This window comes from Silurus aristotelis (assembly GCF_946808225.1).
Source record: "Silurus aristotelis genome assembly, chromosome: 19".
Lineage (NCBI taxonomy): Eukaryota > Metazoa > Chordata > Actinopteri > Siluriformes > Siluridae > Silurus > Silurus aristotelis.
The window spans coordinates 11,018,955-11,041,845 of record NC_139592.1 but is presented as its reverse complement, the minus strand read 5'-3'; the positions used below and the strand labels follow the sequence as shown (position 1 = coordinate 11,041,845).

General features: G+C 39.6%; 1 protein-coding gene across 1 annotated transcript in view; it reads right to left on the bottom strand.

Annotated features, from left to right (window-relative positions):
- Positions 1–22,041, bottom strand: part of LOC310741802 (dynein axonemal heavy chain 12-like) — a 34,872-nt gene extending 12,831 nt beyond the window's left edge. The window contains exons 1-33 of the mRNA XM_083570065.1: positions 21,999–22,041; positions 18,822–19,019; positions 12,424–12,511; positions 12,308–12,334; positions 12,013–12,202; positions 11,656–11,722; positions 11,405–11,563; positions 10,497–10,692; positions 10,231–10,419; positions 9,785–9,938; positions 9,535–9,626; positions 8,853–9,031; positions 8,607–8,742; positions 8,401–8,526; positions 8,142–8,276; positions 7,852–8,045; positions 7,465–7,705; positions 7,192–7,377; positions 6,834–7,034; positions 4,944–5,138; positions 4,690–4,811; positions 4,290–4,572; positions 2,959–3,078; positions 2,700–2,856; positions 2,316–2,488; positions 2,024–2,176; positions 1,702–1,941; positions 1,337–1,582; positions 1,125–1,244; positions 928–1,037; positions 434–617; positions 218–358; positions 6–89 (exon numbers count right to left, since the gene is read on the bottom strand). Of these exons, the coding sequence (XP_083426191.1) occupies positions 6–89; positions 218–358; positions 434–617; positions 928–1,037; positions 1,125–1,244; positions 1,337–1,582; positions 1,702–1,941; positions 2,024–2,176; positions 2,316–2,488; positions 2,700–2,856; positions 2,959–3,078; positions 4,290–4,572; positions 4,690–4,811; positions 4,944–5,138; positions 6,834–7,034; positions 7,192–7,377; positions 7,465–7,705; positions 7,852–8,045; positions 8,142–8,276; positions 8,401–8,526; positions 8,607–8,742; positions 8,853–9,031; positions 9,535–9,626; positions 9,785–9,938; positions 10,231–10,419; positions 10,497–10,692; positions 11,405–11,563; positions 11,656–11,722; positions 12,013–12,202; positions 12,308–12,334; positions 12,424–12,511; positions 18,822–19,012 (5,079 nt within the window). The 5' untranslated portion in view covers positions 19,013–19,019; positions 21,999–22,041. The remainder of the gene's footprint in view (positions 1–5; positions 90–217; positions 359–433; positions 618–927; positions 1,038–1,124; positions 1,245–1,336; positions 1,583–1,701; positions 1,942–2,023; positions 2,177–2,315; positions 2,489–2,699; positions 2,857–2,958; positions 3,079–4,289; positions 4,573–4,689; positions 4,812–4,943; positions 5,139–6,833; positions 7,035–7,191; positions 7,378–7,464; positions 7,706–7,851; positions 8,046–8,141; positions 8,277–8,400; positions 8,527–8,606; positions 8,743–8,852; positions 9,032–9,534; positions 9,627–9,784; positions 9,939–10,230; positions 10,420–10,496; positions 10,693–11,404; positions 11,564–11,655; positions 11,723–12,012; positions 12,203–12,307; positions 12,335–12,423; positions 12,512–18,821; positions 19,020–21,998) is intronic.
- Positions 22,042–22,891: the final 850 nt, after the last annotated feature.

Below are 22,891 nucleotides of genomic sequence, written 5' to 3'. Positions count from 1 at the left end.
CTTACTGAGGCCTGTGATAGGTCCATAGCCTCGAAAATCAGACTCATTTGATTAGACATCTGGATAATTTCTCCACTCATGAGGCAGAGCTGCAAGACAAATATTATTTGGTTTACCGTATAACATTACTGTTAATACTGTTCAATATTTTAAATGAAATGTCATATATATATTGCAATATAACATCTATAAACTTTATTCTAGATCAAAAGTTTACCTTTTTGTTGTCATCCAGCACAGTATTCATACTCTCAATCCAAAGTGTGTCAATTGGCCCATCGAACACCACCCACTTCCTGTCTGGGGTCTCTGCTGAGGCAAACTCCCGAAACACATTTGCCACAATCCCGTCTGTCCACTGAAAAAGAAAGAATACTTATACAAGACAAGACACATTTAAGAATTTTAATCAAATTCGCAGATTGATACCCACCTCATGAGACACTGGGTCAAACTGACCAAAAAGCTGCCCCATTGTAATGGATTTAGGGTTGACAGTAAGATATTGGACTTTCTCCTCTTCATTGTAGCCCCTCTTATTCATAAGTGTAAGTGTATCAGCTAAAACATGAAGTACTTTGGTTTTGCCAGCAAAAGGTTCACCAACAAGCATGAATCTAAAAACAAAAAAACAGAATGTAGTATTGTCAAAATTCAGTGATTTTTGGATTTTGCCTTTCCAGCACTATTTATTTTCATTCCTGTCTAACTGGATAATTACAAGTGCTACACCATGGTTAGTTTTAATGTACTTGGTAGTTAGTACTAACTGCTTGAAAGCATCTATCTGGCCTAAAAAGCACATTTGCTCAGGCTAATTCCTAGTTAAAGATGTAAATAGCTTTCAGTAAGGATATAGCTGAAAGCTAAAACTGAGTAAATCTAGATGGAGCATATGTGCTGCTTTGCAAAACAACATACACTTACCCATGGCGTACAATCATCATCTCATAAGTCTGTATAATTTTATCCAGGAAAATTGTCACAGGCTGGACATTGTGCTTTATACAGCATTCATGAGCACAATCAAGAAGAAGCTGAAACATAAAGGAATAATTACGAAAATGTTAGACATGTCAAACATTATAATATGAACAAACATTATTAGACCCCTAAATACTCACATGGTAGTCGGCCATGGGAAGAGAAACTCCCGGGAAGAGGTCACTGGTAATTCCATTAAAGAGAGGGATATCATGGGAGAGAAACTTGGGCTCATTCACATCCTTAATGGACCGTAAAAGCTAACCAGTAAAAACAAAACATGAGTCTTGACCGAGATAGCATTGATTAATGATTTAAATATAATCAGACACTCTATTATTATTTCCCTTACAAGAATATCTTCATTTTCATTTGGAAATTTTAGTTTGAGGTTCCCTGCTGCCACCAGTACTGCTTTGACAGCTCTCATTCCATAATCATAGTGAAACTGGGAGGACAGCTGCTCAGAGCACAACCTGTACGTCATTACAATCTTAACTGAAAGTGGTTTGGCGTTCAAGAAGCCATAAGAATACAGGGAGATCTCTGCGATCAGAGCATAGTTAGGTACCATCATTGCCACTGTTCTAAACAAAACCTAGAAAACACAGAGGACAACTATAATAGCATTTATTTATAATAGTACACAGAAAATAACAGTAAGACAGAAAGCTCAAGTAAGCAATCACATAAAAAGAAAGCCAGCCAGGATCATACTTTAAGGTTATCAGGAAGCTCTGATCTTCCTGCATATCCAGGGTTCATGGTGATGGCTACAAAGCAATTGGGATTGAGACGAAGCTCTGTACCCTCAAAATCAAAAACCTCCAGCTTTGCCTCAATGGCTCTCTGAATGCACAAGATCTGCTGTGCCACTACAGAAAGCACCTCCAGCTCAATGCGGTTAAACTCATCGAAGCATGCCCAAGCCCCTGAGGATGCCAATCCCTTAAAGAACTGCAATATGTATCAGAAACAACAAGTCAAATCAAAGAAGATAAAACTACATTATTCAATGTACAAGTAATACTCTATTTACCTTTCCCATGGCTAAGTAGTCAAGTCCATCAGAGCAGTTGAACACTACACACTGCACAGCAAGGGCTTTAGCCAAGTCTTTAGTGGTTTCTGTCTTTCCTGTTCCTGCAGGGCCTTCTGGAGCACCACCTAAATTCAGATAAAATGCTCCAATCTGCAAAAGAGACATTAAACTAACATGAATCAAATGTTGATTTTCCATGTTTTGTCACTGTTTTTAGAATTATTTTTATTTTTACTTGTAAAAAAATGATTAGACAATTGAAGTGGTTGGTGCTAGTGTTCAGGTTTACCAAAGTTCGGTAGCATCGGTCTGTTAAAGGTGTGATGACCAAACGAGGTGAATTTCCCAAATACTCATAAGCATACTTGACATCACAGTTTATGATGCAGACGCGAACATTTTCATTTGTCCAGTAGTAACGTAGCTGCGCTAGCCATTGAAAATCTGTTTCACAAGAAACACCTGAGAGAAACAAATTAAATAAATATGAATTATAACAATATTACAAAGAATGTAACAGTAATTACAAAGAGGCAATTACAGGTAATGTTAGTGTATAGCCAATATAATAGTTCCTATGCTAAAACAATAAAAATATATATATTTTTAATAACATAATGTACAGTTAAGTAAAAATAAGAATCAACTACATTTCTGAAATAAAATAAACAACCTTTCTGGATCATTTCCATTACTACATCACGGGCATGCACATCTATAGTGACCAGTGCTCCAAGAGTAGTACGAGTCTGTCTGGGCAGTTTTCCCCTAACTAATTCCACAATGTCGTTCAGCTGGCTCTGTAGCTGATCATAATAACCCTTTAAACCCTGTCAATGAAAAGAAAAAAAATAAAATTTTAACATCTCTATCTCAAAAATACTCATTCTGTGGTAACTGCTCTGTGTGAGATCCCATAAGTATTTCCTTACATTAATTCCACTTTTGATAGCTTCATGTACTTCTAGAGTCCAGTATATTTGAGAGGTACAGAGAACCACCTGGCCAGGCCAATCACAAACCCACTGACTCCTTCTGGACTCTGGGTAAGCCTGTGATACAATATTAAAAGGTTAGAAGCTAGTACATATATGGTTTGGACATGTGCAGAGGAGGGACATGGGGTATATTGATAGGAGAATGCTAAGGATGGAGCCACCAGGAAGGAGGAAATGAGGAAAGCCAAAAAGGAGATTAATAGATTTGGTGAGGGAAGACATGCAGGTAGTTGGTTTGAAAGAGGCAGATGTAGTGGACAGAGTAGTATGGAGAAGGATGATCCGCTGTGGCGACCCCTAATGGGAGCAGCCAAAAAGAAGAAGAAGCTAGTACATATATGACTGTGTACTTTATTAATGAACTGCAAAAAGAATGCATTACATATTATATAAAATATAAGAGATTCAGTCTCCTCCGGAAGTAGTGGAACAACAGTTTGGTTGCATCCCACAAGATGCAAAACACTCAGCAGCAGTAAAAATTGGAAGGTCCGAAGGGAATTTACAAACAAATAGTGATTTCTGGAAGCAAAAGTAATGAATCTGCTCATAATTTACAATAAACAAACTTACGTGTGGAGGTACAAGCACGGTGGAATTAGTGTTATGATTTGCTTGCGTTTGCAAGGCTGCTTCAGGAACAGGTTTATTAAACTTTCCTGATGATGTAACCGAATTCAAAAATCTAGAGTAACAGTGAGTCTGCCAATTTACAGAGACATTACACCAATCAAATTAAGATTAATGTCCTCATGCGGGAAAAGAACGACCAAAAAGTGTCTACCCAACAAATGATTTCATCAGAGGAAAAAAGTGGAAGGTTTTAGTCAAATCAATCATCAGACATTACCCAAATAAGCGTTCGTTTCCCCTTAAGAACAGGCTGAGGGAAGAAACTGTTCGATGCATTTATTGCAAGCAAAAAATATGCAACCAAATTTGAAGTGTTATTCACGATAAACTACTTTTGTCTGTTCCAATTATTTTGCTCACCCTAAGACTGGGTGATCTGAAACCCAAAGGTGACGTTCTAAATTGCTTTACAAATCTAGATGTACTGTCAATATCATAAAATGAAAAATCTACTGTCTCAATTTTACCTATTGATCTCAAACACAAATATCAGGGTTTAGTGTATAGCAAAATCAAAACTGAAATTACTTTCAGGAGACTGTATATACATATATTTTTTACAGATTCAACACATTTGCCTAAAAGATTTTGTCTTGAGTAATAACATTATACATTTGTATACAATTTCTCACCTGTCTTGCACGGTTAATTACATCCCTAACACTACGCAGCATTACATCCTCCACCTGCAAAAGCCACTTCTCCACTGCTCCCCGTGCCTCTGAAGTGGAGATAAGCTGAATCAGGCCCACTCGCTCACCCTCACTACTATACATGGCCTGGATATCTAAGTTGGGCAGAAAATCCAGCTTGGCAATGCCCTCAAAGCATTTCTTCAGGTGAGGCTGTACACGCAGAGGGTCCTTGGTTTCAGAGAGGATCTCCAACATTTCATCATTTGACAGGAAGAAAAAACTGAGGGATTAAAAAATAAAGCAAAAAGTTCCATTTCGGGGTCAGTTTTGTCAATATGCTGATAAATGAATATAGCTTGAAATACAAACTCTTTACAAATACAAACAAGCCTTCTACCGTGGAAAGAATAATCTTTTCTTCTCAAGGTATGCATTTAATCCCTTCATAATTTTGTCCAGAAGGTCATTTGAGTCCTGAAGCTTCTTAAGTAAGCCAGGTAGTGAAGTTGCTGGTAAAACCTGCAACACACAAAATCACTGTGCTCAAGTTTTAAAAGTATGTGAAAATAGTGAACCCAATTGGAAATTAAAAAAGTAGCAAGTAAAAAAAAACAAGTTGATGTCATAGTAATACCGACATGTTACCATTACCTTTGGGTCTTCTACACAGTGTCTCATAACTTCCTTCCAATGTTTGTCCACTATCTGGAATAAGTGTCCCTCTTCAGGCATCTGCTGCATGATATCCTGTGAGCTGAAGATAGGATCCAAGTAGAGCCACTGGACCTGCACCTTCAGCCACTCATCTATGGTGTCCTGGATATGGATCAAACGTTCCTCCCATGCCTAAGCAGCAACAGTGATTGAAATATTTTTTATTGGCCATAGAATTAAGATATAGACAATGCAGCAGATCTACACCATACCATACCATAGAATACCATACAAAAGTGAGTACACCCTAAGTGATAACAGCTGTATGTCAATTACCCATGGTAAGTCACATGCTCTATTCATTCGTGTACATGTTTTTGTCTGCTTGACAGGACCATACAAATTTGTGTACCTTGTATTAGAGCATTTAAAATTTGGTGCTTTGAATGCAATTTTCTCATACTGAACATAAGATGTTCAACATGGCAAAGAGCTCTCTGAGGATTTGAGAATTAGAATTTTTGCTCTCCACAAAGATGGCCGAGGCTATAAAAAGTTCAGCAACACCCTGAAACTGAGTTACAGTACAGTGGCCAGAGTCATACACAGGTATTCTAAGTCCATCAAAAAAGTTGAGTCCTCATGCTGTGCATCAAGTCTAGATGCTGGCTTCAAAATACAGACACATAAAAGTGTAAAGCTGGCTCATAAGAAAGCCCACAAACAGTTTGCTGAAGACAACCTGTCCATTAGTATGAATTACTGGAACAATGTCCTGTGGTCTGATTATTATATAAGACTAAGATAACCTTGTTTGGCACAGATGGTGTCTTGCCTACAGTCAAGCATGGTGGTGGTAGTATCATGGTCTGGGGCTGCATGAGTGCTGCTGGTACTGGGTAAATGTGGTTCATTGAGGGAAACATGGATTCCAACATGTACTGTGAAGCAGAACATGATGCTCTTCCTTCAGAAATTTGGCCGAAGGCACTTTTCCAACATAATAACAACCCCAAATACAAGATGACAATTGCCTTGCTGAGAAAGCTGATGGTGATGGTGATGGATTGGCCAAGTATGTCTCCAGACCTGAACCCTTTTGAGCAAGAGTGGAAAAGGTTTCTGAATTCCATGCCCAGGAGGATTAAGTCAGTGCTAGAAAACAATGGTGCTCACACAAAATATTGATACTTTGTACACAGTTTTGATATGTTCACTTAGGGTGTACTCACTTTTGTTGCCAGTTATTTATACTATAATAGCTGTATGTTGAGTTATTTATAGAGGACAGTAAATTCATACTGCTTTACTGTCTTCTAAAAATTACTTAACATACAGCTATTCTATCTATACAACTAGTAAATCTATACTGCTTTATTGTTCTCTAAAAATTACTCAACATACAGCTATTATATTTATACAGCTAGTAAAACTATACTGCTTGAGATGGTTTGGACATGTGCAGAGGAGGGACATGGGGTATACTGGTAGGAGAATGCTGAGAATGGCGCCACCAGGTAGGAGGAAAAGAGGAAGGCCAAGGAGGAGGTTATGGATGTGGTGAGGGAAGACATGCAGGTAGCTGGTTTGAAAGTTTGATGTAGAGGACAGGGGGGGGTATGGAGAAGGATGATCTGCTGTGGCAACCCCTAATGGGAGAAGCCAAAAGAAGAAGAAGAAAAAGTAAATCTATACTGCTATACAAGTTGCACATGGACTACTCTAAAGTATATTCAATTTTCATTTCTATATTATTGCCCATCAAGGATATATTTAAAAATGGTTGTTGAAAATTGAGAGGTGTACTCACTTCTCTGAGATACTGTAAATGCAAAGATCATTTTCATACAGAAATGTGCAATATGAGGACAAACAGGGCCAAATTACCTTGATCTCTGCCTCAAAAGGCTTGATAAAGGGGGAACCCCTCATAGTCTGGGTTTTCACTATCTGGTCATCCAACATGGACTGAATTTCATCAACTGCAGTAAGGATAGATACACCAGACTCCCTATATGCATGATGATGGAAAGACATAGCATCCCATGCCTCCACCATATTCTGCATGGCCTTCTCCAAAGAGAATTCCTAGATATACCAAGAAAAACTGTATTAATAATTTATCTAAAAGTATATCTTGAAATAATTAAAGTAATAATTTTAAAGTTAAGCTGAGATACATGGCTGCTGTAAAGAGGAATATGTACAAAATAATGCAGAATGTGCTATTCATCGAGTGTCTCACTTTGCTGGCAGCAGCACTAATGGTCTCAAACTGCTCCATGTAAGACGTGAGGTTCTGTTTTAGGACTTTACGCAATGTGGTGCCTGAGTTGGGCATCATGTCATAATTCACAATTTCTGACATCTGTTCCCAGTGCCGTACTTTTATTCCAGGATTACACAGTATGGACACTGTTGGGATGTAGTCCTTTGAACAGAAATATTAAAGAGGAATGAGTTATTTGAGACAAGAAATGAACAGACATATAATCTACAGAAATTAGACATTGTGCACCTTGAATTCTTTTATTTGCTCCATGACTTTGCAGCAGATTGCAGCACTAGTACTCTCCTGTTTGTTTTCATCGTCTTCTCCAGCCTGCATCTTTACAGTTACCATGGTCCCTTTCTCTTGCTCAGCCTTCTTCTCTTTCTGCTGGAAAAACTTTAGACTCTTGTATATTTCTCGAAGAAACTCATCCACTTCTGATTCAATGCTTTCACCATTTAAATCTAAAAATGAACCATCCATCCATCTATGATCAGAGATAAAAGAAAATACACACATAGGTATGCATTTAGTTAGACATAGTAATTAAGTCCATAACAATCTAAAAGTAAAAATACTGCATCTTCTTGTAAAAAAGACTTAAGTAAACAATACATTAATGATTGAACAAACCTCTTCTCACTGCGCTGCCATTTTAGTACAAGTCCAAACAGCTTTTGATATGGCTCAATGTTCTCTTTGATTATATCAACCTCTGGAAAAACAGTTAGGTCCCAGTTGTACAAAGCCTCTTCTTTGTTGATGAAGACAATTGACTCCTCGATCTCCTGAAGCCTTTTTTGCATTGTTCTTACATCTGTCACATACTGAACAAATAGAATTGGGTGGGTGTTGTCATTATCATTTAAGAAGCTCTTCTAATGATTAGGAAACCTCTTTTATAGGTGTTATGTAGTTTTTACCTGTTGCATCAATTCAAGCTCTGAGCATTCTGCAAACTCCTCAGTCCTCCTGGCAATTTTCTCCAGCTCCAGGATCAGCTTCTCCCTCCTGCCCAGCAGCTCCTGCTCTCCTTTCTGCTTGGCATTTTCTAACACCTATACCACAGAACCACAAGAACTATGAGTGGGAGAGAATTGCATAGCCTACAATACTTAGATTTGTCTCAGATTAAATCTAAATGTGGCCAAATGTGAAGTAATACTGATGTGCAAACATTACCTCAGCGCTGAGCTCAAAAATTGGATTAATGTTTTGTGGCCACAGCAGTAATGCTGAATGAATCTCCAGGTCTTCTGTATCAAATATGTGTACATCCAGTAGGTAATTTAATCTATGGAGCACTTCCTAGAAAAATATTGATTACTCCTGTTATTGTTTTTGTAGTTGTATTCCGTGTAGATAAAAATAAAATGTTAAGTGCTCACCATTATCTTACTGTCGAGCTCTTCAATTCCCTTGCTCTTTGCATGACCAATATACGCAATCAACTCTGTCATGTCTTCTGTTGTGTTTGGTTTTTTTATAGCATTTTCCCGAATGGTCTCAAATTCTTTACAGATTCTAAAAAAAAATCAATACAAAAGTTTTTCCACATCATATTTTGTTTGATAAACCGAATACAAAAATTTATTAATTAAGGACAAGATGCTAAGATGTCTATGTAGACTTACTGAAGACATTGTTCACGGTGTGTGCTGACCAGTTGCTCCACAAGGATGTGAGCAAAAGTCTGTGCTTTCTTTGACAGCCCTTGTTTGAGTTCCTCGCAGTCCAAGCGGATCATGTCAAAATGAACCACGGAGGGGAGACTAGAAACCTCTTTGGACAGTGCACGGAACACCTCCACTTGCTAAGATATAACAGCACAGTCAGATGCACTGCAACACATTACACATTAAAATACTCTAATTGAAGCCATGTTATACACCGACCAGGCATAACATTATGACCAGTGAGGTAAATAACACTGATTATCTCTTCAAAATGGCACCTGTTAGTGGGTTGGATTTATTAGGAAGCAAATAACATTTTGTCCTCAAACTTTATTTGTCAGAAGCAGAAAAAAATGGGCCAAAAATTGGTATGACAAAGATGTGGGATGTTTCTGGTCTGCAAGGGTTCAAGGAAGGAGCAGTGATGAACCGGCGACAGGGTGATGGGAGGCCAAGACTCATTGATAAACGTCTGGAGCGAAGGCTGGCCCGTGTGTTCAACAGACGAGCTACTGTAGCTGAAACTGTTAATGCTGTTAATGCTTGATGGTTCAGGACTGTTTTGGCAGCAAAAGGGGGACCAACACACTATCAGACAGGCGACCATATAGTTATGCCTGGTCGGTGTATGGGCATTTACCTCAATATACTGTTCAAAACTGTGCTCTTCCTCCATAAATGTCTCTACCAGATTCTGTGCACTCCCATTCACTAGCCAACCATAGTTGTCAACTACAGAAAAAAAAACATTTTGGAGTAAATCAATAAGCAGGTAATCATAAACAATTGTAGTAATTAACATAAATATTTGATTATACCACATTTTATGCCAACATTTTTTTTTAGATATGTGGTATTAAGACTAAAATAAAAAAGTGCAAAAATCTCACAATAATACTGAAAGTGTTTCATAGGTGCCTCTAGGTTTTTGCGAACAGCATTCCTCAAAGAAGTCTGTGCCAAAGTGACAACGTGGTCTGCCAGTTTAGCATCAACCACTGAACTACTGTCCTCATCAAGCCAGGATTGAATAGTCTGGACTTTCTGTGGAATGGTAAGATACTCATTAAGTTCTTAAACAATTGCATTAAACAAATTAAGATAATGTAAAAAAAATAACCAAAAAAACAATATTGATAATAATATTAATAATAATAATAATAATAATAATAATAATAATAATAATAATAATAATAATAAACAGCTCTATACTTTTGTGAATTTTTCATTTATTTTCATTTAAGGTTAATGTTTTTTAATTAACTCACCCTGTTAAAAATACATTGCTTAAATAATGTAAAGATGGTAAAGTTAATTAAACATAACCTTTGCACACCTGCAAAGTATTGATGATTGAGTGAAGAATATCTAGCACAGATTCCTCCAGATCCTGAAAGCTAGGATAGAAGTCCATCTTTTCATCATCAAAGGTCAAGTCCATCTTGAAGAAGAGAAGCTTCTGCTTGTTGAGTGGTTCAAACAGACTGACAAATGCCTCCACACTTTTCTCAATCAGAGCCTTTAGCTACAAAATGGAAAATAATTGGCACTTTTATATCTCATCCAGACTATAGACAACTTTTTTAAACTTCCAAGACTCACCTGGTTAGAGAGAAGTGTTGAAACACAGATATAAAAGGCATCAAGCTTTTCTCCTTCAATTTGTTGCACTGTGGCATTTCTGATAAACAAGTGAATAATCTTTGGAAACCATGTGCTCATGAGCTTCTTCTCAATCTTCTCACACTCCACAGACACTTTGTTTTTTAGGTGGTAACAGTCCACGGGCCCTGTGGACCTTTATTTCACAAACACGGTTGAAAATTTTACAAATCAAAAGCTTAAATGGCCCAAAAGAATAAATCTTTCATTCAGAAAGAAAAAATATTTCACATTTGCAGTTTTGAAATGTCATATCTGCATTTTACAAGAAAAACATTATTTGCTGAAATGTTGCATTGTTAAATATCTTAAAACACATGCCTTTACAGTTACAGTTGATAGACAATACACAATATTTTACCATAAGCCCAAGAGTTGATTATTTCTTGCTGATGTAGCGAGTCAAATATAAAGACTTATACCTAAAAGTTTGTAAACTTTTATGGCTTACCAAGAAATAAAGCAGTTTGATTTGGAAACCTAATTATTTCTGATATTTTTGATAGGATGAATATGATATAATTTTAATATACTTAAAATATTAGAAGAGGGCTACAGTGCTTTTAATCAAAGCATTTATATTGCTGCTTTACAGTTTCAAGCTCCATTCTGAGGCCAATTTTTTGGTGTGGAATTTCACACCACCCAGTGTTTGGTTTACTCCAGGTGCTCTGGTTACCTCCTACTTCCCAGAATTAAAATTGGACATCATGCAGTACATTGCCACTAGATGTAAATGAGCACACAACCTACCAGGATATTTTCTAGATTTACTAAATCTGTGACTTCTATAAAACAATAACTATTCTAATATTTGAAATGTGAGCGACAAACAGAAAAAGCAATACCTGCAGTCTGAGAGATCAACCAGAAGCAGCTGAGAAAATGTTATGTGACAGGTTTCCAAAATGACTTTCATTACTGGGTGTAGGATGTGCAAGTTCTCTTTTATCTTCTTTCGACTTCTCTTAAAGCTGCTATGCAATGGCCTGCTGAAATCTAAAGTTCTAAAAGTGGAAACAATTCTAATCAGTGATATAAATTTAAAAATCCATATTTATGTCTTTGTTGGGGTTTAAGGATGAATTATTAGACTCACTTGGGTGGACGTGGATTTTGTAAGAGAGCATCTGTAGACACCTGTCGCTTTTGAAGGATGTTTTCAACTAAAGAATAAAAAATTAATTGTAAGAATAAACTTTATTTAACTAATTATGTATCAGGTTGATTGTTTAAATTTGTACAATAATATTCTGGCTATTCATTAAAGTCAAACAAAAGAATTGAATTCTATGTTGACATTATTTGTAGATGTACTTGTTTTTTATTTTTTTATTACATAGGTTTGGATTGAACTTCATTCAAGTGATCAGTTAAACAGCCTAATAACTATAATCACATAATAGTAATATGCAACTTTCTTAATGATTTCCTGTAGCATATTTTTACAGCTCACCTGTGAACTTCACCATGGTGCTACAGAAGTTCTCACCGACTTCCTTGCATAATTCCTCCAACAGCTCGGTTCTTCCAGGACCTAAGCAAAGCTGAGGTGGTATTAGGCTTAATATGTTGTCCATCCACTGCTGCTGAATGGGTACAATGGGTCTACTTTCGACACACTGCTTTAGAAACATGGAGTTCATCTACACACATGTAACATGGAAAGATGTTGCCAGGGTGAAAAAAGAAATTGCTAAAGACTGCAAAATCTATGGTGTACTGTAATAAACAGAATCAAATGTACATACATGCTGTTTTCTTGCTTCGCTCATCATCTGTAAAAAATGTTTTGTGTTTGAGAGCAGTAAAAATCAAGGAGTAAAAATAATATATAATGTGAATGTATTTAAAATGTATTTATTACTGTTGGGGGAAATTCAGGTTCACAGTATGAAGAATCGATTGAGGTTGTGTCCTTGGCCTTTTTATAGACTTCTACTGCATTCGCAACCCTAAAAAAATGTGAATGTGAAAAAAAATTTTAATAGTAAGGGCTATTATTAGTTAGATATTATAATACTGTCCCAACAAATTAAAATAGTTTGTAGAAAATCCTACAGCATAGCATTTCTGGCACCAGGTTTAATGGTACAATCTTTAATGATTTTAGAAATAGAATCTTCTTCTTCTTTTGCCTGGTCACATTGGGGTCGCCATAGCAGATCATTCGTCTCTATACTACTCTGTCTACTACTGTGTCTTTTTCAAATCAACTACCTGCATGTCAACTTTCACCACATCCATAAACCAATTTCTTGGCTCCATCCTCAGCATTCTCCTACCGATATACCATGTCCCTCCTCTGCACATGTCCAAACCATCTCAATCAGGCCTCTCTCACTTTGTCCCTAAAACGTCCTACATGCGCTGTCCCTCTTATAAACTTGTTCCTAATCCTGTCCATCTCGTTACTCCCAATTAAAATCTCAACATCTTCAGCTCTGCTACCTCCAGCTCCACCTCCTGTATTTAAGTCAATTACACTGTCTCTATACCACACAATATAGCAGGTCTCACCACAGTCCTAAAAACTTTCCCTTTCACTCTTGCAGATACCCTTCTCTATCAAGTCACTCCTGCCACTCTTCTCCACTTACTCCATCCTGCACACTTTTCTTTAATTCTCTAACACACTCTCCATTACTTTGCACTGTTGACCCCAGGTACCTTAACTCATCCACCTTCACCACCTCTTCTCCCTGCAACCGCACCTCTCCACTGCCCTCCCTTTCATTCACACACATGTACTCTTCCTTACTCCTTCTGACTTTCATTCCTCATTCGATCGTTCCGACTGTTCACAAAGCACAGTCCATGTGTCACTTGCTTGGTAGCGGAGCAGGTTAGATCGGTTCCTAAGAAAGTTTCGCACTTTGTGCTTGCATTTCTTTGCGGTTGCTCCGCCCCCAGAGAGCACTCTTGGAGGAGGGTGTTTTCCCTTGCGGCTCTGGCCCCGCTGTTGCTGAGGCAGGCAGCGTCACTTCCTCCATGCCAGGGTCTGCTTTTTTTCCTGATCTGCACACTGAGGTCTCCAGATCCTGGGACAACCCATATGCGGCCTGCCTCTTCACCACACGTCTCGCTGTATGCTATCATACACCTCATTATACGGTGCCTGTCCCTGCTCAGCACCACCAGAAGGTTGAGCTGTTAACCCTGCCACAGAATATGCTTCTGGGCACAGCCACCTCAAGCGGGCGTCCTCCTCCTCCACCTCTGCCCGGTTTCGTAGCTCCAGCCGCTCTGGTCGGGTCAGAGGCCAGTCTCGAGAGACTGGTTCCCTTTAGAAATTTCCTGGCAGCCTGGGAAAGCCTGCCAGACGTGTCTCAGTGGGTCCTGTGCACGGTCGATGGGGTGTGTCCCACACTGGTGGGACCCAAGCAGGCTCTGGTCCTGGAACAAGAAGTAATGAGCTAATGAGTCTCAGGTTCAGGATGCTCACCCTCAAGCAGGTCGTGTCTCAGTTTAGGTCCGAGGACTGGTTTGTCACGTTAGATCTAAAGAGCGTATACTTCCACATATCTATCCTTCTGGAGGCACAGGACATTCCTAAAGTTTGCTTTTGGGATGAAGCTTACCAATATAGGTCCTCCTGTTTGGCCCTGCGGTCTCACCCCCCACGTTCACAAAGTGTATAGGCCCAGAGACAGAGGGTTCTCCCGCAAACCAATACCGATACCGAACAATCACCTCAATTGATCCGTAACCGGGTTCTGTTTCTGATCCCATCAAGGAACTCGCTGCCGCTCTCCGGGGGGCTTTTGTGCCGGCCGCCACCAGCAAAGTTCCACAACCCACCTTCAGCAGCCCAATGGCTCCTCCGGCTTCAAATTCCAGAGACGCAGCCAAGTGCAATGGCTTCCTCCTGCAGGTCAACCTCTACATTGAAATGCAGCCGCACAAGTTCTCCTCCGATCGATCCAAGGTGGCGTTTCTCATCTCCTTACTCACCGGGAAGGCACTGGCCTGGGCGAAGGTGATATGGAGCGCCAATAAAGCCATAACTACGTCTTACGCACTATTCGCTAACCACTTCACGTTTTCTGCACCGCCACTGGGGCCCTCACCACGGCAAATCAGCTGTTCAATCTGTGCCAAGGGTCTTCTCAACTGACGGATTACAGCTTCCGCTTCCGCACCCTAGCAGCCACCAGCGATGGGAACAAAACAGTTCAGCGGTCCATCTGCATTTCCCAGCGCCTGGCGGCTTGTCGGTTTCCAGAGAGGGAACCTGCTCCTCCCCCCTCCATCTTTTCCACTCTGGAGCCCGAACCCATGCAGGTCAGATCCCATCGGCTGTCGAAGAGAAAGAGAGAGTGCCGCCTCGCGACCGGAGCATGCCTGTATTGTGGTGATCATGGCCAGTTCATTTCCCAGTGTCCAGCCAGACCCCCACGCCCCGCGGTGAGTACAGTCGACTTCACCTCTGAAATCACCCATCTCTCTAAACTCCCAGTCACACTGGTAGCCCCCACGCTCTCCATTTTTGTCTCTGCCCTTGTTGATTTCGGCTCCGTGGCCCAATATATTTCCCAGGATTGCCTAGACCAGCTCCAGCTGCGCCTTGAGCGAGGGACGCGAGAGCTGGCCGTCCAAATCATCCAAGGGAGACCCTTAGGGCGTGGCTGGGTGAAGAACTGTGCCCCGGTGGTCATCCTCCAGGTCAGCCTTTTCCATTGCAAAGAGATCCGGTTTCTCGTTCTGGAGAACTCCACAGCAAGCATTATACTGGGTCGACCCTGGCTGGCAAAACACTCCCCCAAGTGCTCATGGAACCCCTGTGATATCCTCGAGTGGAGCCCCCCGTGCAGAGAGCAGTGTGTGGATCACCTACCCCGTCCACACCCTAACCCGATTCCCCTAGCAGCCTACAAACTCCCCGGGGGTGGAGATTTTCCGGATCTTCACACAACTGGATCTTCACAGTGCCTATAATCTGGTGCGCATCCGCCAGGGGGACGAGTGGTAGACTGCCTTCATTATCCCCTCTGGTCACTATGAGTACCGCAAGATATGGCCTGTCCATCTCCCCCGCGGTGTTCCAGACCTTCATGAATGAGGTGTTTAGACCGTTCCTTCATAAATGCATGACAATCTACATAGATCATCCTCATTTTCTCCCGAGACCCGATCGAACACCGTGGCCATGTCACCCAAGTCCTGGAGCGCTTAAGGGACCATCACCTCCACCTTACCAGTTCCACCGGTAAGAGGTGCAGTTCTTGGGATATGTGATTAGCCCGTCTGGGATATGGATGGACAAGATTAAGGTGAAGGTGGTGCGGGACTGGCCCGGCCTCAGCACCACCAAGGAGCTCCAACACTTCCTGGGGTTACTAACTTCTACCGCTGGTTCATCCAGGGCTGTAGTCTGGTCACCACCCCGCTCACCTCTCTGCTGAATCGGAAGGCCAAGACCATTATGTAAACCCCAGAGGCCAAGGAAGCCTTCCAAAAGCTGAAGAGGTGATTCAGTGTCGCCCCCCTCCTATGACACCTGGATCCCCAGCTTCCATTTAGGAAGGATCTTCATTCCTGGCCATGCCGTCAGTCCCTGCTAACGTTGATTTATAAAGGCCCAGGTTCAGGCCACCCGGGGAGAAGACAAAACCTTTTTTTAACCCAAGCATGCTACTGGTGGCCCAGAATGAGCGGGAAGGTCTCCCGATTTGTCCAAGTCTGCCATTATCTGTGCCATCTCAAAGAGACCACGGCATTTGCCTGCAGGAAAGCTGGTCCCCCTGCCTATCCTGCAACGGCCGTGGTCACACCTGGGGATTGACTTCATTACCAATCTGCCCTGTTCGGATGGTAACACCTGCGTCCTCGTAGCGATGGACTGCTTTTCTAAGGCCTGCAAGCTGGTCCCCCTCCGTGGTCTGCCCACAGCACTAGAGAATGCCGAGGCGTTGTTCCATCACGTCTTTCGGAACTTCGGCCTCCCAGAGGAAATCGTGTCCAACCGGGGACCCCAGTTCACATCCCATGTGTGGAAGTTGTTCTTCCAGGTCCTGGGAGTCACAGTCAATATGTCCTCGGGATATCACCCTTAGACCAACGGACTCCTAGGTTGTGATATTCCTAATGTGACTAAGTTATTAACATAAATGTTGGCTAAACTCTTAAAATTTAAATGCATTTTATTATTCGCTATCACCCTCAGTCAGCTCGTGTTGTAGGGAGATCCAATCGAACCATTAAGAAATGCATTACGTGTAATGTTTTGAAATTGGACTGTTGTTCTCCCGGCAGTTCTCACAGAGATAAGAATGACTTTATTTTCAACAACTACACTGCTACCTTTTAAAAGTTAAAAGTTTAAGCTCTGCAAGCTTTTCCTGACCCCATGGGTCAAGGGCCCTAGGTGTCCGTACAGCAGAGTCCCTGACTATCTTCAAGCGACGACTGAAGACCTACCTCTTCCTGAAACACTTAAATTAGCACTTTCCAAATTTGTAGAATTCAAGAGTTATATTTATATTAGTTTGTAATCTGGCGTACCAGTGTAGATTTATTCATTACTAGAGACTCAAAGCACTTTTGTACGTCGCTCTGGATAAGAGCATTTGCTAAATGCCTCAAATGTAAATGTAAATGGGTTGTACTGGCGTTTCTTCCTCATGTGACCTGGAAGGGTTGGTGAAAATCTATGTTTCTGCCCTAGTTGAAAAATTGTATTCTATTCGTGCTGATGTCTCACTAACTCTTCCTAAGCCAACACATTATTTTATGCCTAATCAGCAGGTAATGATACAAAGCCTGAATCCTACCAAGGACAGTGAGCTGAAGTATCTGGGTCCAGTGACTGTCCAAAACAGTACCAGTGAGCTGACTAATTATTTTGCCACAGTGGATTCACGGGAGCAGTTTCAAAGCAGAGCCCTTTTCACCTGTGTACTAATTGGTCTGTTGACCTAAGAAGCCTACCTAAGTGAGTACTCTGAAACAACTGAGAACTCACACTTTTTAGTGGCGAAGGGGCCATTTCCAGGCTGAAAATCATACTCACTCGACTGTTTTCTTTAGCTTACCCTGATACCTGCACTAGGTCATATATCATAATAATATGTACACATATCATTAAACAATTACTGAGAAACATTACTAAAGCCTCTCAACATCTTGGAGAATGGGAAGTAATTGCTGAGAAGATAAAACATTTAATTGTAAGTGTAAAAGTGTAGTTGAGCACTAAATCTTTTAGGATTGTTGCAATGCATGTTGGAATTGTACTTTTTATTTTGCCATGTTTGATGACTGTGGAAGAAAATGGAGGCAGGCAACAAGTCCATCAGAGAACTGGCTTTATTTTGCATTTTACGTTTACTCTTTAGTGATAAACTTCACGCACACATGTCTACATCTACAAAAGGCTCCTCTCGACCCCCCAACTCTGCTCTCATGCCCCTTTTATCTTCTTACTGCTCACTGCAAGAGAGCACACACTCATTAATACAAAAAATGTCCGGGTGTGTGATCCTTATCGCTTGCTTCCCCCACCCCACCATTCACAAAAAGGCACCGCAATAATGATGCTAAGACGTGCCATTAAGGCCTGGAGTGGTAATGATGAAGTATTCAATGTTTTATGATGAAGAATTATATATATATATATATATATATATATATATATATATATATATATATATATATATATATATATATATATACAAATGCAATGTTTTTTTTCCTAAACTTCTCATTTGCATTTATATTACAGATCATGTCCCCATATAAAACAGCATTGATTATGGGGTGAGGCACTTATTATAATTAATTGAACATGGCCATTGTTAATATAAATAGGGCCTTGAACTTGTTTTTCTTAACACACATTGCTTTAGTGTTCGTGTAATGTATGTAAGATCAAGAAAATGTGAGTACTTGGTATTTGTGACTGTCTGGATTAACACATCTCTGGTTTTCCTTGTCTGATTCTTATTACCAAAAATGTTATAGTTTTACCTCAGCCTTAGTACTGTGTGCCTAGATACTTGCCTTTATTAAACTGAAGAACGTGCCATACTTTGCGCTTTGTGTTTTTATGTTTTTCTTCCCTGATATAAGCTGGACACCACAAAGCATTGTAGATCGCATCAGAAACTTCTACTTAACCTCTTCAAAATTAAGTTTTATTTTGTGATAATATAGGCATGACAGCCTTGCACACAGCAGAAGGGTAAAAGAAAATCTGACAATGTTCTTTTAATAAAATACAAAACAACAGCTAGCTTTATTATTATTAAAGAAAGCAACACTTACATAATTTTATGGAGTTCATGTTGCTGTTGTTTACTCCTGCTGTAGCGAAGAAGTTTCCTCCGTACTGCCGCACTCTGCCCAGGAAGGCTGGAGTTTTCCTGGGCTGGAGGGCTTGGGATGGGGGGTAGAACAGGGAACTTTTTTATCCCATCCTCTAGGGAAGCCTTACATGCTGCTGATGAGGTAGGCATTTCAAATCTACACTGAGATAAAAGAAAATGTTAGCTCACTTTAAATTATAAGAACAAAATATCAAGAGTATGGACATTATGCTGTATTTCAGAGCAGCACACAAAATTTCTGGTAAAACAGAATGCACAAAGGCTACATGTGAGTCATTCATGAAACCTCTTGAAATGTTTCAAGATGAAATAGCAGTAATCAAAACATAACATTTATTCCTGGGTTTTCAAAAAGTTCCAAAAGTGTGAATAAGCTCCTACTCTTTATGAATTCATAGCTCCCATGTTAACAGCTACCCCACCTATACAAGAGAACTACTGTGAGAACTATTTGAGAAGGACTCAATTTCGGGTGCAAGTGTTACGATGTCTGCATACATTTGGCCCAATAGTGCATGTGTTTGTATGTGTGTGTGTGGCTGAAGTGTTTCGTGCTTCATTATTAATGTAGCTAGCTGTTGTTTTGTATGTTATTTAAAAGAAAATGTCTGATTTTCTTTTCTTTTTTTAAAAAAAGCCTTCTGCTGTGTGCTAAGCAAACTGCATTAAACCACTATCAAGCCTTTCCCTTAACTGATGCAGTTGGCAGAAGTTTGTTTGTTTAATGCCTTTAAAGGGAAAGATGTATAAAAAAAAAATATGGCTGCAACCAATCTATGCCAATACTGCAAATACATCTATTTGGTTTACATTTAAACATTATATTTTGAATACAGCTATTACAATTTTACTTTTTAATTTCGCTGATGCAGCTGTGTGTGTGTGTGTGTGTGTGTGTGTGTGTGTGTGTGTGTGTGTGTGTGTGTGTGTGTGTGTGTGTGTGTGTGTGTGTGTGTGTGATTGAGAGAGAGAGAGAGATAGAGAGAGAGAGAGAGAGAGAGAGAGAGAGAGAGAAAGAGAGAGAGAGAGAGAGAGAGAGAGAGAGAGAGAGAGAGAGAGAGAGAGAGAGAGAGAGAGAGAGAACCTAAACAATAATTCAAAGATAATTTTAAGGTTGGAGTAAGCAAAATCAAAGAATAATATTGTTACAGTATGGTTACAGTACGGTGCAAACATATTAGGCAGGTGTGTGAAAATGCTTTAAAGTAAGAATGCTTTCAAAAATGATTTATAGTTTTAATAGTTTATTTTTATTCATTAACAAAATTGAACATAAATGAACATCTTTTCTACACTGAAGATAGTTCTTAATGACATTGGCTGTATGTTTGTGGTGGCTTTCCTGCTACAGAACAAAAAACGACTCCTCCGTGATGGTGTTGCATGATGGATAAATATCTGCCTGTATTTCTCAGCATTGAGGACACCACTAATCCTGAATATTTCTCCAACTCCATATGTAAAAATGCAGTCCCACACTTGCAGAAAACCTCCAGCATGCTTCACTTTTACCTGCAGACACTCTATTACGTACGACTCAACAGCCCGCCAGCAAACAACTTACCTCCTGCTACAGCCAAATATATTAGAATTTGACTCATCAGTGTAGAGCACCTGCTGCCATTTTTCTGCAACTTAGTTTATATGTTTTCATGTATAGTTTAGTCACTTAGACTCAATTCAATGTTGAAGTAATAGCTTTTTCGCAATTTTTCCATGAAGATAACTTCTGGCCAGACCTGGGTCACACTGGTTTCCACCAGTATTTTGCTGATGAAACTGCTGGACATCTTCCAATGTCGAAGAAAAACTAAAATGATGTGTCATTCCTTTGCTACCTTACACCAAACAGGCATAACATTATGACATTATAACATTATGACCAGTGAATAAATAACACTGACTCTTCATCTTCATGAATCTCTTCAACATGGCACCTGTTAGTGGGTGGGATATATTGGGCAGCAAGTGAACATTTTGTCCTCAAAGTTGATGTGTTAAAAGCAGGAAAAATGGGCAATCGTAAGGAGTTTGACAATCTCCAAATCGTGACGGCTAGAGGACTGGGTCAGAGCATCTCCAAAACTGCAGCTCTTGTAGGGTGTTTCCCAGTTTGCAGGGGTCAATATCTATCAAAAGTGGTCCAAGGAAGGAACAGTGGTGAACCGGCAACAAGTTCATGGGTGGCCAAGGCACACTGATGAACGTGGGAAACAAAGGCAGGCCCGTGTGATCCAATCCAACAGACGAGCTACTGTAGCTGAAATTGCTGATGAAGTGAATGCTGTTAATAATAAAGTTGTGCCTGTTTGTGTACGTTTTTTTGGCCAACCGCTGCATCTATGGTCCTCAAACTTGCAGATTCTTTGTGTTGTTTCAAAATAGCTTGAACAGGACTTCATGAAACCCCAGTCTACTTTGAAATATTTGCCTTGGCAAGATTCCGATTGCAAAACCTTGTGTCTTGTTGCTGTGCTCAGTCTGCCATGGTGTAGGACCTGTGACATAAACGTTTCTTCCACAACCTCACCTTAGCAGTAGATTCTGGCTGTTCCTTACCCAGGTTTGAGCCTCCTATACAGTATTTCTGTTTTAGTTAATGACTGTTTTTTAACCTACATATGAAATAAATGATTATTAGCACCTGCTTGGTATAACTGGTTAATCATACACCTGACTCTGATCCTACAAAATTCCTGATTTTGTGAAAGTGTTCAAAGTGTGCAAAAGTAAGAATTCTGTTGATTTACATTTCATTTTGTTAATTAAGAAACTATTGACATGTTTATTTTTGAAATCATTCTTTTTATTTTAATCAACTTTCCATTTTGTTAATTGATAAAAAAAAACTATTAATATATTTATCATAAACTTTTTTGCATAGTACTGTTTATTACTCTTCCAATTTTTTTTTTTATAAAAACAGTTTATAATAACAGTTAAGTCAACAGCTAAACCTTCGGCTATTAGCTCAGCTATCTACAGTAAGTGAATATGTCGGATTTTCAGGCTGCGGTGTTATAATTCACAGTTCTGGTAGAAAAACCAATAGATTTTATTTTATTTCTTTGCGATTAGTAATGTAATATATAATTTTTTTAAAGTTTTTTTTTACCTGTTACCAGTCAGCGCTCGAATTTCATCCCTAAAGTTTGGTAGCTGTGTCTGCAGTTGCCATGGAGAGAAAGCGGAAGTGTTGTTTGCGCTTGAGTTTGGCTGTATACCAAATAGCGCATTGCTGCCTAGACGCGCGCGCTGCAGGAAGCAACATATCGAGCCGATTTGTTACTGTTTGAGATTCAACCTTTACCCAGCAATTACATGTCTATAAGAATATAAGAATGAAGTCACTCATATATGCACTGAAGGCATTATTTTAGGTGTCTATTTTCCTAAAATAAGAACGTATTTTATCCGTTGAAATAATTACATCGCTTCTTGATGAAGTATGAAAATGAAATAAAGGTTATTTTCACTAGCTATTACTGTATTCCATATAGATATTGAGGGTTTTTCAATATCATAACAAAGTCGGCAGACTCAACCCATAAGCATTCGATCTGTATACTTGAATTTACGTCAGTCTATTTCGATCTATTGACTATCTTGCAAATATATTTGCAATTTTTCATTGTCATTAAATGCTCTTTTCCATTCAAAACTTTGAACAATATTTAGATCAACCACAAGAGGGAAACATTTCTGCACTTAGAAAATAACGATTAAATGAAAACATAATTTGTAAATACAATAAATGATTGTAAATAAAAGCCTGCACCAGCAAACTGTTAAAATGTTTATGCTATTTCTTTTTACGTGCGTAAATTATTATTATTTTTTATTATTATTTTTATTTAGCATTTATGAACTTTCCCACTGACGCATACATTATGGTCCAAGCTGACTGTAAATAAAGGTTTATTTCTTTTGCATTAACGATGGTTAAATGGATGGATGGGCGGACGGACGGATGGATGGACGATGTAGATAGATAGATAGATAGATAGA